The sequence below is a fragment of the Drosophila willistoni genome, unplaced genomic scaffold (genome assembly GCF_018902025.1).
Source record: "Drosophila willistoni isolate 14030-0811.24 unplaced genomic scaffold, UCI_dwil_1.1 Seg217, whole genome shotgun sequence".
Taxonomy (NCBI): Eukaryota; Metazoa; Arthropoda; class Insecta; order Diptera; family Drosophilidae; genus Drosophila; species Drosophila willistoni.
The window spans coordinates 144,604-162,303 of NW_025814189.1; the positions used below are offsets into that span (position 1 = coordinate 144,604).

Below are 17,700 nucleotides of genomic sequence, written 5' to 3' on the forward strand. Positions count from 1 at the left end.
ATTCAACTGCCGCCGTGTGCAGACGTGTTTTTTAATGCACTCCGCAAAAATTGAGTGTAAAAAAAAAAAAAAAAAAAAGTCTGCGTTTGCAAAAAGTTGTGTAGGGCTCTCAGTCGCCTCAGAGACGCCTATTTACAATCATATTGCTATTAGATTGCTCTAATAGCAATAAATACTAAGTTGCAACAACAAAGTGCGTAATTTTTACAAAAGCCATGTCCACCAATTCGGGCCCAAGCTCTCTCGATCCCCGCCAGCAACAGCTACAAGAACTAATTGTACAACAACAACGTGAGCGTCGACTCTCGATCCAACGCAACAACGCGTACTTTTCGGTGGTGTCGCCGACCCCACCGAATGCTAACGTAAGCAATAACACCAAAAGTGCCAGCCACTCAGCAATTAACAGCAACCTACCGTGGAGAGAGCAGTGTGCTTCTCCATCAATATCGATAACTGGGTCACCGATTGCACCAACCAGCACCGTCAGCTTGTTGACAGCAACTACTGCAACGTCTGCCGAAGTATTGACCTGCCTCAAGCCGTCAACGACAAGTCGCCCAGAGTCAGCCACAATAGTAAACCCAACGACTTCTGTCCAAACTGGAATGGACAGATATATTAAAATAACTAAGCGGAAGCTAAGCCCGCAAAAAAAAAAAAGTGGCAATACGCCGAAAATAACCAAACCAAATGAACGAGTAGCACCCCTTAGCGGGAATCGTTTTAAAATTGTTGCCGATCAGCAAGACGATCAAGCCGGCGCTGTAGATAAAGTTAAATCGGCTAGACCACCCCCTTTATACATCCGTGGAGCCAACTGCAGCGCCCTGATTTCGAAGCTAGTAGAAACAGTAGGGGCAAATAACTTTGTTGTAACCCCTCTCAATAGGGGTAACATTAAAGAAATTAAATGTCAAGCCCAAACTGAGGACAATTTCCGCATCATCGAAAAGTACCTCCGTAATGCTAACATCAACTTCTCTACCTACCAACTAAAAAGCAGTAAAGGGCTCCAGGTTGTGTTAAAGGGGATTGAGCCATCGGTCCCTACTCAAGAAATAGCAGACGCGTTGGTCGAAAAAGGGTTTGCGGTCAAGTCCGTTGTCAACATCATCAACAGGAACAAAGTCGCACAGCCGCTCTTTAAAATCGAGTTCCAACCAGATGCAAAGCGGTCGAAGCCAAATGAAGTGCACCCGATCTACAACCTACAGCTTCTATTGCACAGAAGAATCACCATAGAGGAGCCCCATAAGAGACGCCAACCTCCGCAGTGTAAAAACTGCCAGGAATACAACCACACCTCTAACAATTGCAATCTTAGGTCAGTGTGTGTTGGCTGCGGCGAACATCATGAAGATGGAATTTGCACCAAGGACAGAAACAACGTCGCACTAAGACTATGCAGCAACTGTGGAGGAAACCACACGGCCAACTACAGAGGATGTCCTGTCTTTAAGGATCTTAAATCACACCTAAACGGGCGCAAACCCCCAGCTGCCACATTAACGGATAGTGAGTACTCGGAACTCCAATCGGACGAGATCACTGCAGTTATTAAAAACCACATAAAGCCGAAAAAAGCCCCTGGCCATGACCTAATCACACCGAAAATGATCCTTGAACTCCCTATCATTGCAATACAATATATCTGCAAACTGTTCAACGCTATAATAAAAATTGGCTACTTCCCAAGAACATGGAAAAAGTCCACTATCATCATGATTCCTAAAGTGGGAAAGGACAAAACCCAGCCATCATCCTATAGGCCAATTAGTTTGCTGCCATGTCTTTCAAAGCTTTTTGAAAAGGTCCTGCAGATCCGCCTAAACTCATTTCTGGCATCGGAGAACACAATCCCTTCACACCAGTTTGGCTTCCGCGAAAAACATGGTACAATTGAACAAGTCAATCGCATAACATCCGAAATACGAACACCATTCGAACTAAAAGAATACTGTGCGGCTGTCTTTCTCGACGTTGCCCAGGCTTTCGATAGAGTTTGGCTGGAGGGTCTGATGTTCAAAATCCGGCAAAAACTGCCACAGTACAGACACAAACTCATGGAATCTTACCTTTACAATAGGAAATTCGCTGTAAGATGTAATGGCTCCGTCTCCGCTGATTTTGAAATCAAAGCTGGTGTACCGCAAGGCAGTGTACTCGGCCCATTGCTGTACCTGCTGTACACTGCAGACTTACCAACGAGTTTAGGACTTACAACGTCCACTTTTGCCGATGACACGGCAATCCTTAGCAGATCCAAATGTCCAATACAAGCCTCTGCAAAACTAGAGGAACACCTTAAGGTGGTAGAGGAATGGCTAGCAACCTGGCGTATCCGGGTCAACGAGCAGAAATGCAAACATGTTACATTTACGCTTAACAGAAGAAACTGCCCAGCTCTAATGCTAAACAACGTACCAGTTCCTGAAGCCGTGGATGTCACTTACCTTGGCATCCACCTAGACAGAAGACTAACTTGGCGCAAGCACATCGAAGCAAAAAAGGCACAGCTTAAACTGAAAGCGAGTAGCCTACATTGGATCATCAATGCTCGGTCCCCTCTACGTCTGGAGTATAAAGTCCTCCTATACAACTCCGTACTGAAACCCATCTGGACTTACGGAGCCGTACTATGGGGAAATGCAAGTACCAGCAATGTCGATATTATACAAAGAGCGCAGTCGAAGATTTTAAGATCAATCACGGGGGCCCCGTGGTATATACGAAACGACAACATTCAAAATGATCTAAATATACCTAGCGTAAAATCTGAAATAGGTACTCAACAACTAAAGTATTCTGCGAAACTGGATGCACACCCAAATGTTCTTGCCGATTCCCTTACGCGAACTAATAATAGAACTCGTCTTAAAAGAAATGACAGACCAACCCAATAACAAGTGATTAGGGCCGCCTGCAATATCCCCAGGATTTATCTTAAGTACTAGTCTAAGAAAAATATCTCAAACCTGTTGTTAGGCTCTAATTTAAGAGTAGATTCAACAAATATATATTAAACGTTAAAAAAAAAAAAAAAAAAAAAAATTTACTTTTTATACCCTTGCAGAGGGTATTGTAAAATTGGTCAGATGTTCGTAACGCACAGAAGGAGGCGTTTACGACCCCATAAAGTATATAAATTCTTGATCAGCATGAGAAGCTGAGTTGATATAGCCATGTCCGCAAAATGTTTTCTTCTAGACCTATATGATATAGTGGTCCGATCCTAAGGATTTTCATACTTTATCTTACCCGGGTAATAAAAAACCCCAAAAAAAGATTTCATCCCGATAGCTCTTAAGACGGCTGAGTAAAACGCATACGCACAGACGGACGGACAGCCATGTCCGGCTATATCAACTCAGCTTCTCAGGTCGTAAACGCCTTCTTCTGTGCGTTACGAACATCTGACCAATTTTACAATACCCTCTGCAAGGGTATAAAAAGTAAAAAAAAATGTATCACAAAATATATAATGAATGAATGCACAGCAACTAGAATCACTGTCTGTTCAGCTCTCTAAAGTGGGAGAAATATGTGCATGCGAAACCAGATTGAGCAATGGAAAAACAGTTTTAATTGTGGCAATTTATATTTCACCCAATCAATCAATAAATAGCATCACGGAATTCATTCATGAAAATTTAATAAAGTATACACCAGAAGTATCGCGGATACTTAGAAAAGATTACGATAAAGTTCCAATGATTTTAAGTGGCGATTTTAACGTAAATTTTGCATTGGACACAGCGGTTCCTTTTATTGACTTTCTCAATACAACATTCAGTTTAAAAATGTGTAACAATCGCACTGAATCAACAACACGATCAAAAACAACAATTGGCGCGGTATTTCAAAGATATGTTGACAACATCGAAACCAAAGCATTTGTATCATATTTTAGCTATCATAAGCCACTCGTATCATTTGTTGAAATTGAAAACATTGAGGATGAATAATAATAAAATGAAGAAAATAAAACATGACCTTTATAGCAATATTATAATGAACCTATAATTATCCCGCTCCTATAATGCTGCTTTCGTCTCATTCTCTCTCAGTTTGTTTTACGGAAGATTTCACTTCTATCGTGTCTAACCGTTAGACGCCCTCTTTTTTTTCTTTGAAAATAGTGAGCAGCAAACATCAAAAAGTTCTTTAAACTGCTGCACTTTTATATCACATATCCAATTTTAGGTGAAACTTTCGATTTTTCAACCATTTTGACGTCGATATTCAGGCTGGTGTTTCTAAGCCTGCAATCTTTGTGCAAACACTTTAATCGGCTTGCGACAAAACTTTTGTCTAGAGGTTTGGACGACAACTCTAATTGTGATTCATCTTTCTGAACAGCATCAATAGATATCTATATATCTATTTATTTCTTCAACTTTTAAACGACTATCCGCGGTTAGCGGAAATTGAATCTCACTAGCAGATAATTCTGCTGCATTAAAGAGTTCGGAATCTTTTAAACTTTTTGTCAATAAAATTCTGCTAAAGGTTTTATTAACAAGTACACGCCATTTTCGCGTTGAACCATTAACTTTCACGAAGTTATGTTGGGACCTATTATTGTCAGAATCTTCTGACAATGTAACTACCAAAATTTGATTTTTAGTCCACCGAAACATAAGAAATCAAATAATGTTGACAATATAGAATTAGAAATTTAACTAAAGGATTAGGAATTAACGCAACCGAGCAAACTTATACATACCTACAACTCTATTATTCCACATTTACATAGTTTCAAATTTTATGATATGTTTTTTGGAAGAAACATTTTAAAAGATTACAAAACAATTACAAACAATTGAATAAAAAATATCAAAGAAGCTAACATCGGCTATGCCGATGTTTATATACCCTTGCAGTCCTTGGTAATAATAATTTTACATGTTCAAAATTTGTTTTCTGCAACTCAATTCATCAATATACAAACAAAACAATTTTACTCTCTACTTTACAATTATTTTACAATCACATATGTAAATTTCATAGCATACTCCGATTTTTATGAAAATGTTTCTTCTAGTTCTTCGTGAGCTATATGATATAGTGGTCCGATCCTGATGGTTTTCATACTTTATTTTTCCCGGGTAATAAAAAACCCCGACAAAAAATTTCAGCCCTATAGCTCTTAAGACGGCTGAGTAAAACGCATTCGCACAGACGGACGGACAGACGGACATGGCTATATCAACTCAGCTTCTCATGCTGATCAAGAATATACATACTTTATGGGGTCGGAAACGTCTCCTTCTGTGCGTTACAAACATCTGACCAATTTTATAATACCCTCTGCAAGGGTATAAAAAAAATCAAAGAGTAGTAAAAAGTTTTGCCAAAAATTAATATAAATCGCATCATGGACCAACAATTTCTTGCTACTGATGTGATTATTTGAGACTAATATACCCCCGAATACATTTAAAATTCGATAACTACAACTGAATGCAATCAATTAGATACAAATAACTAATTTAAACGACTAAATTAGGTTGAAAAACCATACAGTAAGAAAACCGTACAAACCCAATCATTTAACCCGGCACTATAATTTTTCATTGAGTACAGGCAAGCGATTTGTCCCGCATAACTTAGCAATTGTTTCAACAAAGTACAAATCTTTCATTAAATTTGAATTATATTGTAGAGTAGCATAATAAAAATATAATATTGGTTGAATATGAACTGCTGTAACTAAAGGATTATAACAATTACTTCTACAATTCCATTAATGTATGATAGGGTGAATCTTTGAAAAACATTTATTTGAGAGAAGAGCATGTTTTTGACTCTTGTTTACAATAGTCTATAAAGTTACAACGTTTAATATTAAATAGTAATCAAACATGAGGAACGCATCCCTGCATACACTCGTATTACTCACAGAGCAAACTTATTCATTATAAGTTCCATTCCTCGCCAAACCGTTCCACCGTTCTACTTCCTGTTTTGTGGATTTTTGAAGTGAAAACTTCTTTAGAATCGTTGGGAGTGATTTGAGACTCGATGAAACGAAAAAGCGACACTAAAAAGAGACACATATAGGATCTTATAGTATTTAGCCTGCGAGAGAATGAGATGCAAATATATAAAAAGCATTATGAATAAAAAGCATTATGAAAAACTTCGACCAAGCTGGGAGTCGAACCCCGGCCGCCCGATCGCCAAGCGAGCACACTAACAACAGAGCCACGTCGACACTTTGTAAATTGCCGTCGAGTTCTGTAGTTAGTGTGCTCGCTTGGCGATCGGGCGGCCGAGGTTCGACTCCCAGCTTGGTCGAAGTTTTTCAAAATGCTTTTTATTCATAATGCTTTTTATATATTTGCATCTCATTCTCTCGCAGGCTAAATACCATAAGATCTATATGTGTCTCTTTTTAGTGTCGCTTTTTCGTTTCATCGAGTCTCAAATCACTCCCAACGATTCTAAAGAAGTTTTCACTTCAAAAAGAGGGCGTCTAACGGTTAGACACGATAGAAGTGAAACCTTCCGTAAAACAAACTGAGAGAGAATGAGACGAAAGCAGCATTATAGGAGCGGGATAATTATAGGTTCATTATAATATTGCTATAAAGGTCATGTTTTATTTTCTTCATTTTATTATTATTCATCCTCAATGTTTTCAATTTCAACAAATGATACGAGTGGCTTATGATAGCTAAAATATGATACAAATGCTTTGGTTTCGATGTTGTCAACATATCTTTGAAATACCGCGCCAATTGTTGTTTTTGATCGTGTTGTTGATTCAGTGCGATTGTTACACATTTTTAAACTGAATGTTGTATTGAGAAAGTCAATTAAAGGAACCGCTGTGTCCAATGCAAAATTTACGTTAAAATCGCCACTTAAAATCATTGGAACTTTATCGTAATCTTTTCTAAGTATCCGCGATACTTCTGGTGTATACTTTATTAAATTTTCATAAATGAATTCCGTGATGCTATTTATTGATTGATTGGGTGAAATATAAATTGCCACAATTAAAACTGTTTTTCCATTGCTCAATCTGGTTTCGCATGCACATATTTCTCCCACTTTAGAGAGCTGAACAGACAGTGATTCTAGTTGCTGTGCATTCATTCATTATATATTTTGTGATACATTTTTTTTTACTTTTTATACCCTTGCAGAGGGTATTGTAAAATTGGTCAGATGTTCGTAACGCACAGAAGGAGGCGTTTACGACCTGAGAAGCTGAGTTGATATAGCCATGTCCATCTGTCCGTCCGTCTGTGCGTATGCGTTTTACTCAGCCGTCTTAAGAGCTATCGGGATGAAATCTTTTTTTTGGGTTTTTTATTACCCGGGTAAGATAAAGTATGAAAATCCTTAGGATCGGACCACTATATCATATAGGTCTAGAAGAAAACATTTTGCGGACATGGCTATATCAACTCAGCTTCTCATGCTGATCAAGAATTTATATACTTTATGGGGTCGTAAACGCCTCCTTCTGTGCGTTACGAACATCTGACCAATTTTACAATACCCTCTGCAAGGGTATAAAAAGTAAATAAAAAGTAAATAAAAATGTATCGGCGGCCGAGGTTCGACTCCCAGCTTGGTCGAAGTTTTTCAAAATGCTTTTTATTCATAATGCTTTTTATATATTTGCATCTCATTCTCTCGCAGGCTAAATACCATAAGATCTATATGTGTCTCTTTTTAGTGTCGCTTTTTCGTTTCATCCAGTCTCAAATCACTCCCAACGATTCTAAAGAAGTTTTCACTTCAAAAGTGTCTTACATTTCACTAATTGTAGGATTTATATTTTTTGACCTATCTCTGATGGCGCTAACCTGATGAACAAATTTTCGATACCCTTTTTTCATACTTCTTTCAAGAAAAATTATAATAAATAAATCTCATATAAAATTTCAGTCAATTATTCCAAACGGTTTGGAAAATATTTAACATTTACGGTGAGTGTAAGGGGGGCGCTAACCTGATGACGCGCAGTGTATATATATTTGATTTTTTGTATATATGTATGTATATACATATGTATATGTGTGATTTTGCACGTACTGTACATACCATTCAGTACCGGTTGCTGCGAATTCCTCTGAAAATCCGAGGAGATTTGTCAGATGTCGCCTCGGAATTTCAGGGGACATGCCATACAAATTTGCGGCGACATTTAGCATTGTGTGTCCTAGCGTCTCAAACATTCTCTCGATTTTTCGGCGACATGTCGCCGGAATTTCCGTTGAAGACGAATAACAAAGTCGCTCGAGTGTTCAACGGAACGGAACCGAGCAAAAAAATTGCTCGTGCGTTCAACGAAACTTGCGAAGACATTTCGCCGGAATGTCAGAGCAAAATAGTGGTTGAGTTTACAATCGAACTTGCGACGACTTGTCGACGCAATGTCCCAGCAAAACTATAGCTCGGATTTACAATCGAATTTGCGGCGACATGTCGACCAAACGTTAATGGACATTTAATTCCCAAAAATAAGTGACATTGTAATTTTATACAATTCTGTTAGTTTTATTTACATTTATGTTGCATTCTTATTTCTACTTTTTTGTTTGTTGAATGTATTTTCGACACAGACCAAACTAGTTCTGAGGGTGTTTTTGGGAGGGTCGCCGGTGTGAGAGTTTTCAATTGATTCTAAAAAGATAAAAATTTATCAGGCAATGAAGAATGCACGTTCAAATTTATAGTGCTTACCTAGCAACACGGACAGGAAATTGGGATAAGCTTTCAAGCTATATTTTCCATTCCTCCCGTCTACATTGTGGCTTTCAATCAGGATGTCGCCCAAAACTTGCCGAATACATTTCCCAGGCGCAGCTTGGGAAATCAGAAGCGCAATTTTTTTCACCTGCCAAATGGAAAACACATGAAAAACATTAATATAAGTTTCTATTTACAGTCACACTTCAACCTCCACAGAGATAAGACGTGTCACAGCAAACCAAACCTCGCTCTACGCAACAAAATAACAAACAACAACAAAATTCAAACTCGACAAACAAAGTTTAAGCACAAAGCAAAACAAAAAACAAAAACAAAACACTCACTGCTAACCGCTAAGCCGGGCTTGAGCCCGACAACACCAACCATGCAAGAACCACCAGACATTCAACCCAACAACAAACATTTGGGCGAACCAACATACATAATATTAAAACGAAATGATAACTGTTCATTTGAAAAAGTATCACCGTTCATAATTAAAAAAACAATTGACTACACTTGCGGAGGCGAAGTCGAATCTTGCAAAAAAATAAGGGACGGCTCACTTCTAATAAAAACAAAAAACAAACTGCAAGCATTAAAACTATTAAAACTAACAAAAATGACTGATATCAATGTTTCCGCGTCAGAACACAAAACATTAAACTTCACAAAAGGAGTAATCTACTGCAACGAACTTCGAGGCATAGATGAAAATGATATCCTACAAGAACTAAAGACACAAAAAGTAACAGAAGTAAAAAAAATATTAAAAAAACAACCAAATACAACACAACAAATTAACAACAGTCAAAACAACAACGCCATACTTATCGAAACCGGACTCATCACTCTAACATTCGCGACTCCCAAACTACCAGAAGCCATCAAAATCGGATACGAAACCGTATGCATCAGGCCTTACATCCCTCTTCCACTCAGATGTAAAAAGTGTCTTCGCTTTGGACATCCTACATCTGTTTGCAATAGCCAGGAATCATTCAAAAACTGCTCAGAGCCAAACCATACAGACGGGATCGAATATTGTGCAAACAATAAAAAATGCCTTAACTGCATTAATAACCCAGAACTAGACCATCAACACTCACCCCTCGACCGCCAATGCCCCACATTCCGCAAACAACAAGAATTAACAGCAATAAAAATCACCGAAAAGGTAGACCACAAAACAGCACTTCACATATACTCCACAAGACACAGCCAGCAATTGGGAAACACATACGCCAACACGCTTAGACGTCCCACTCCGCGCACAACTAATACCCCAATCGACACACTACACAGGAATATTAACACACACCCGCAAAAACAACCCACCCCCGCATCAACCACCGGACACAACCCACCAGCCAATTCAAGAAGAGTAACAAAGTCTCCAACACTACAACAAGCGAAAGATAAAATGCACGACACACCAGAGGACATGGAAACCGACGGTAACCCAAATACATCATACTCATCACAACAAACTAAAGATTTAAAAATAAGAATTTTTGCCAAAGACCCCAAGACTAACCCCCTTTCTACCAATTTCAAACCCCCAAAAACAAAAACAAAAACCATACCCCCAACCAAAAACCAACAGACCAACAACAGCGACAGCGAATCCACATAAGCAACAAACTTCATTAAACTAAGCCTTACTTAACATAAAATATGCTAAGAATAATACAATGGAACTTAAAAGGGTACACTAACAACTACATCGAACTCCTAACCATAATAAAAAAATACTCACCACAAATAATATGCCTTCAAGAGACACACTATTATAACACACACATACCCATACCCATTCCAATTAACTACCAAATTTTTACCAACACAGCTTCTAACAGGTTTGGCGGCACAGCCATATAAGTTCACAAAACCATCCAAAACACCCAGATAAACCAAACCGACCATTTTGAATCCCTTAGAGTTGAAATAGAATCTAAATTAAAAATCCAAATTACCTCAATATACCTTTCCCCTAACAAGACTTTCTCCCTTAAATCCTTAAACGACAACCTCAACCCAACCAACAACACAAATCACATTATCGTAGGTGACTTCAACAGCTGGCACAACAGCTGGGGTTCACCACACCCAAACAGAAGAGGAAAAATCCTTCACAAATTTCTACAAAATGCTAACCTCCACATCCTAAACGACGGGTCCCCAACACACCTTTCAACACACAACACATTCACACACACCGACCTGTCACTATGTTCTCCACAGCTTACCCCATTCACTAATTGGGAAATTATCGACGACCTCCACGGAAGCGATCACTTTCCAATCCTTATCTTCTTATTTTCTCAATCAAAAACAAATAACTTCTTTCGTCCTTTTTTCAAAATTAAAGAAGCCAACTGGTCAACCTTTACCCAATCAACACACGCTTTAAGTGAGAAAATACCAATAAGTCCAAATATTAACAAAGAAACTGCAAACATTTGCAAAATCATTATTCAAACTGCACACCACAACATACCACAATCCTCTCCCAACCGCTTCAAAAAAAACACACCATGGTGGAATAAAACTCTCACCGAACTCAGAGCCAAAAAACAAAACACATGGAAAACTTTCAAACATAATAGTAACACTGATAATTTAATTAATTACAAAAAAGCCAACGCTCTCTTTCGGAGGGAACTTAAAATATCCAAAACCAGAGCTACAACCGAATTCACCTCCACAATACGACAGAACACACCCTCCCACAGAATCTGGGCCAATATCCGACGCTTTTGCGGACTCAACCCAATCAAACAAATCCACTGCATAAAAAACCCAACCAACAACTTACCCACAACAGATACATCCTCCATAGCCCAACTATTTGCCCAACACTGGTCAGACCAATCCAAAGACATCAATTTCAATCCAACCTTTATTACAAACAAACACTCTAATAAACCATTGAACTATATACCCCACCCCTCAGCACAAATAATAGAAGCCGACATAACGCAAATTGAACTCCTATCCGCACTTCACTCACTTAAAGGTACCACACCGGGCCTCAATAGAATATCCTACCCTATGATAAAAAACACCTCTAACACAGTCAAAACAAGAATTACCCACCTCTTTAACAATGTATTTAAAAATTTCATCCCACAATCATTTAAAACCAGTCTAGTCATCCCCATTCTCAAACCCACCTCCAACAAAACATTTATAACCAACTATAGACCAATCTCCTTAAACTGCTGCCTATCAAAAACCCTCGAAAAAATCATAGCCAAACGTCTTTGGTGGTTTGTCACCAAAAATAACCTAATCCACCCCAATCAATCCGGATTCAAACGTGGCAAGTCGGTTTCAGACGGTCTGCTCACAGCAGACTACCTAATAACCAAATCGCTGCGTCAAAAAAAGCACTGTTCTGTCATTGCCCTTGACTTCTCAAAGGCTTTCGACAGAGTCGGAGTGCACTCCATAATTGACCAACTAATAGATTGGAAACTGGGCCCCAAAATTATAAATTTCATTAAAAACTTTATGTCCAACAGGAAAATTAAAATAAAAATCAACAACACATTCAGTTCTCCCTTCCCACTCCTTAATGGCATTCCCCAAGGTTCACCAATATCAGTTATCCTCTTCCTAATTGCCTACAACAAACTTGCCAATATAATCAGCTTACAAAAAGAAATCCATTTTAGTGCCTATGCAGATGATTACTTCCTTATAGTCCCACTCAATAGAGAAAAAAACCAAACATTCAATCTAGATTCCCTTTTTGCAAACATCCAAGAATGGTGCTCATACTCTGGAGCATCATTATCCCTTAACAAATGCCAACACCTACACATTTGCAGGAAACAAAACTGCAATTGTACCCTATCCTCCAACAATATAGCAATCCCCCTAGTAACCCAACTCAAAATACTAGGACTAACAATAAACAATAAATACAGATGGGACTCACACATTAAACACATCCAACCATCCCTTAACAACAAACTGAATATAATAAAATGTTTAGCAAGCCCCAAGTTTAACTGCAACACCCATACACTTCTTAACATAACAAAGGCAACACTCATAGCCAAAATAGACTACGCCATATTCATTTATGGCCACGCGCCTAGATCTACACTAAACAAACTAAAAACAACATATAATGCTGGAATACGCACAGCCCTTGGCGCTCTCCCCTCAACACCCATCCCCAACCTACTTTTCGAAGCCAACCTACCTACAATAGAGCAAAAAAGAAACCTCATGACAGCCAAAACATACAACACAATCCTCCACAGTGCTAACTCTCCAATCCATAAATTCACCATTCAAATAAAAAATCAAACTAATAAGAAACTAAAATCCACACTAGAAAAAATCATTACGCTTTGCAAAGACCACAACATTCCCTACCTTCCACCACCCAACAGACAAACAATCACATCTCCATGGCTATTTCCACCTTCCACCATCAACACTTCCTTACATAAGTTTAATAAACCTGACACATCACCAGAAATATATCAAAAAATCTTCCTAGAACATAAAGACAAACACAAAGAACACAAATATATATTCACAGATGGCTCCCTGCAACACAAAACTGCCACATTCGCCATAACCACCGATATAACAGTTCTAAAAACAGGCATCCTACCACACTACTCCTCCATCCTCTCCGCAGAAACAATAGCCATTCTTGAAGCAATAAAGCTAACAAGAACCAAGAAAGGTAAATTCATAATATGCTCCGACTCCCTGTCAGCTATCAAATCCATAAGCAACATCAACAACAATAATTTGTACCCCACTTTAATAAGATCCATCTTAACAAAAACCTACACCAAAATAAAACTCCTCTGGATCCCCAGCCACTGTGGCATTAAAGGTAACGAACTTGCCGACCAAACCGCCAAATCGACCATAAATATGCCCCTCCACTACACCCCAAACTTTAATTGCACTGATATAAACAAATTCCTTAAAAATAACTTATCCCAAAAACTTAAAAACAACATAGATAGCTGCAACACATGGTACCAACAGTTAAACAGCAATCGAACACACACAGGAGACTATCTCAAAAACACTTTACAAAGAGACATAACAAGGATGGACCAAATAAAAATTCTAAGACTTAGATTAGGACACACAAGATTCACTCAACAGCACTACATCAACCCGAACGACATAACACCCTGTCCAAACTGCAACTCAACATCCGACCAAAACATAGAACACGTACTAAAAAACTGCCCTGCAACCTCCCACATTAGGGAAGAAATCTTTGAACAATTTTGCCCCATATCAATCCTTGCAAACCCTACTCCAACAAACCTCTTAATGATTATAAACTACCTCAAAAAGTCAAAGTACTACCACATCCTATAGGTTTAAATTTATAAAATATAATTAATCAAACAAAATGTAAATAAATAAATAAAATAGGTTAATGAAATAGGTAAACTAAATATGTAAATATCTAAATACACAAGCCGAAGGCCCAAGCAGCTAGCGCTTAGTAACTAAGTTCCGACTAATTTGTAATTAGTCCTAACTCTAAGATAAATAAATAAATAAATAAGTTTCTATTTAGTTTTCATAAAAATAACTTACGAAATGTTTCTGATTGTCCGGACCCAGTTTACTCTCCATGACTATAAGCTGTTCGACATTTCTTATAGGGAAGGCGATGCTGGGTGTGTCCTCCTAAGTCATCATCCTCATCATCTGCTTTATCACTGCCGTCTGCGTTGCGACCAGTCCCTTCAGCTCCTGCACCTCTGTCAATATCTGCCTCATCATGACAGCGTTGGCTGGATGAAATGTTTGCAAAAAAAAAATTAGTATTAAAATACAGGCTGCCAATAAATTCTTTACAAGTACTTACATATATCAGGTTCCTTAGATTCTGTAATAAGTTTAAAAAAGAGGAAATTCAAAATTTTCAATATTTCGCTATTAAATATTTATATACTTACTTTGTTCTGCGCCATCAAAGCGAAGGGTCGCGTCTGTAATATATGAAATAAGGGGAAAAAATTTTTTAAATATTTGTAATTTCCTGAACATTATTCAATACCTCAAAACTCATTTTCATAATTTTCTTGGAGCTTCCTTGGCCGGCCATTGTGAAGAAAATATATATTATTTACTGTTGACATTCAAAATTCAAATTCCCCCTTTCTTTTTTTTTGGTTTTTCGAACCATGGTGGTTGAATCTTCCAAAGATATTTAATGCGCCCTCGCAATAAATATGCCCGATTCATACTAAAAGTATGCTTACGGACTAAACACCTCCATTTCCCTATTTCTAAACCCCCTTATACGGCATGCCTTCCGAGATATGTATACACCCTTCACCTAAATATTACCAGCAGCAATTGTAATTGTGGGGTGGCTTATTGTCGTACTCGTTCCAGATGTCGTCTTTGTCAGAAGAACCCAATTCTACGGCTGGGACATCTTCATTCAGTGCGACAACGGTGCGCTTTTTTGTCAGTTTTTTTTTCAGAAACCGCGCTTTGAAAAGCTTCTGTTGATTTAAATACTCGTCTTTTAAATCTTGGATCCAGAATGGTGCTTTCTGCGTACAAAACATTTGTTTCCACCTCTCTGAATCTGCCATCCATTTCAAAAATGAGCGTCTCAACAACCTCCTGCAAAGTATGGCTTGCAAGTACACCTTCTATCAAACTCGAGTCTTCTGGAGACAAAATTAGGTATGCCCGTGTGGATAGGGCTGCCAAAACTGCCTCTTTCAACATCGACAGCCGTTGAAACATTTTGAAGGTGGAATTCCACCTTGTGGGCACATCCTGCGTGAGTTTCAGTTGTGGCAAGTTAAATATAGCTTGCATGTTTAACTTTTTTAGCTCTGATGAGCTACGGTTTCGTGCGCACACTGCTGATTTGCTCCAAAGCCTTTTGAACAATGATGTTTTGAGAGCGCGCAAAACACCTCACCTGTCTCCAATTGCCCAATTTTATAGCACCAACAATGTTGTGGGCATTGAAGCTATAGCCGTTACTTTATTTTGTAACTCCCACTTGCCAACAATTGTTTTGAGAAACCCAAAAAGGTTTTCTGAAGTGTGTGACTCTTTAAAGGCCTCGCAAGCAATGGTGTGTGCTTGTAGCACTGTTGTATCCTGATTTATGTAGTGCACAGTCACTGCTATATAGCTCTCACTGCTGAGTGATGTCCAACAGTCAATTTGTGCTGCTTTTCCATGTGACAACGGTTTATGTACAAAAGTTGTAATTTTTGGTTGACGATTTTGTACAACCTCTTTGCTCTGTCAAACAACGGGCTCCATAACTGCAGGGTGTTTGCTTTTAAGGTGCCGGCTCAAATTGCTCTGCGATTTCCAGCTAAGAGTGCATTTGCAATATTTGCATTTGGCCTGTGCAAATGTGACTGCCTTTGTCCTCAAAATGATTCTAAATCTCACTGTGTTTCCGGATTAGCGACATAATGAATTTTTAAAAGCGAAACAAAAATTGGAGCTTCGGTCACAAAATCGGAAAACTTTTCCAAAGTTGATGCCATTTCTAAATCGGTGAAATATATTTCTACACTGCTTGAGCTTATAGGCTCATTAAAGAAACTTCTAAGCTCTACAAATCTTTTCCCTGCAATAAATATTTCACCAAGCTGCTCTGTGAAAGAAACTACCTGAAATGGGATGTTTTCACCGATAAAACAAAAATTATCTGGTCTTCTATTGCTAAGAGTGCATCCCTCTACTTTTAAACAATTTTCACCTAACTCTATTTCTTCCTCCTCCCCCACAATTAAACTATCTTCTGCAATTTTCCTAAAAATTTGTGGTAAAATTTGCGTTGGCTTTCGGACAAATCTCTTAAGAGTTTGCAAATAGTTTTCGAAAGAGTATAAGGAGCCTGAAATCGGATCACCGATTTGCCCAACAGTCTCTTTTAAGTAAACTAAGCTGTGAACATTGTAGGAAACACTGTTTTCCCCAAAAACAAGTGGAAAATTCCCAACAAATAAGTTCAACATTCGCTGAGAAGTTTCCACATTACTGTTTCTTTGTTTTTGGGAGCATAGCAACCTGTAAGCACAGTGAAGCAATAAAACCTCATAATACTGGTCACCATTCATTGTATCTTTTAGAGCTACAATCCCAGTATACAACAAAAACTGTCTGTACTCAGTTGCCTTCCAATTCGAAAGCTCGGCTTTCTTGCAAACTCTTTCGAATCGATAATAATGCTTCGGAAATGTTATCTTTGTCAGTTTTTGATATTTTACTGACAACTTTATTTGTATTTGTTCGTGATGGGGCGAAGGGATCCAATGATATTACAATTCTGGCGGGTGCCAATACCCCGACACACACGAAATGTTTCGGGTTGTAAATAATACAATCGGTTTGGAAAAAATCTCAAGGAAAAAAATAACGGGTATGAAAATCTCGTACTAGATTGAATGGGGCCTCCAATCAAAAACCAAAGCCACGCTCCTCAGAGTGACCATATCCGCCGAGGATAAAAAAAACCCTCCTCACTCCTCACACCCTACTGCTCTTCGTCGCTCACTGCTGTTCACCCGGTGGCGTGAACATACCGCCCCCCTTGCAACATGTTGCAGTTGGCACCCGGGACATATATAGGATGGGGGACGGCAGCTCCCTGGAGCACCTAGATTCCACAGGAGCCGGAGATGACCCATCCGAACACGGTGCTTTGGGCTGCAGGAGTACCGCTATGACCGGGCACACAGCCTGGTTGGATGACCTCAGGACAGAGGTCCGCCCCGAACACAACGGACACCGACGCCGGCCGATGAAAATTGGGGTGGGCCAGGATCAAAGTGGATAATTTTCCACGGACCGACGCCGACACTTCCCCAATGGAGTTACGGATGAGCAGGCCCTCTTCTACCCGGAAAATAATGTACCGCCGGAACGTAGGATCAGACTTCGATTCGATAACGGCCGTACACGCTTGGTCGACACCGACCTTGGGCGCCTTCTGGC

General features: G+C 38.9%; 1 protein-coding gene across 1 annotated transcript; it reads right to left on the minus strand.

Annotated features, from left to right (window-relative positions):
- Positions 1-8,530: 8,530 nt before the first annotated feature.
- Positions 8,531-14,542, minus strand: LOC124461156. Its single transcript, XM_047012709.1, has 3 exons — positions 14,311-14,542; positions 8,707-8,860; positions 8,531-8,646 (listed from the first exon to the last, which is right to left on the minus strand). The coding sequence occupies exons 1-3, from the start codon at positions 14,347-14,349 to the stop codon at positions 8,531-8,533; spliced, it is 309 nt and encodes a 102-aa protein (XP_046868665.1). The 5' UTR covers positions 14,350-14,542.
- Between the last annotated feature and the right edge of the window lie 3,158 nt (positions 14,543-17,700).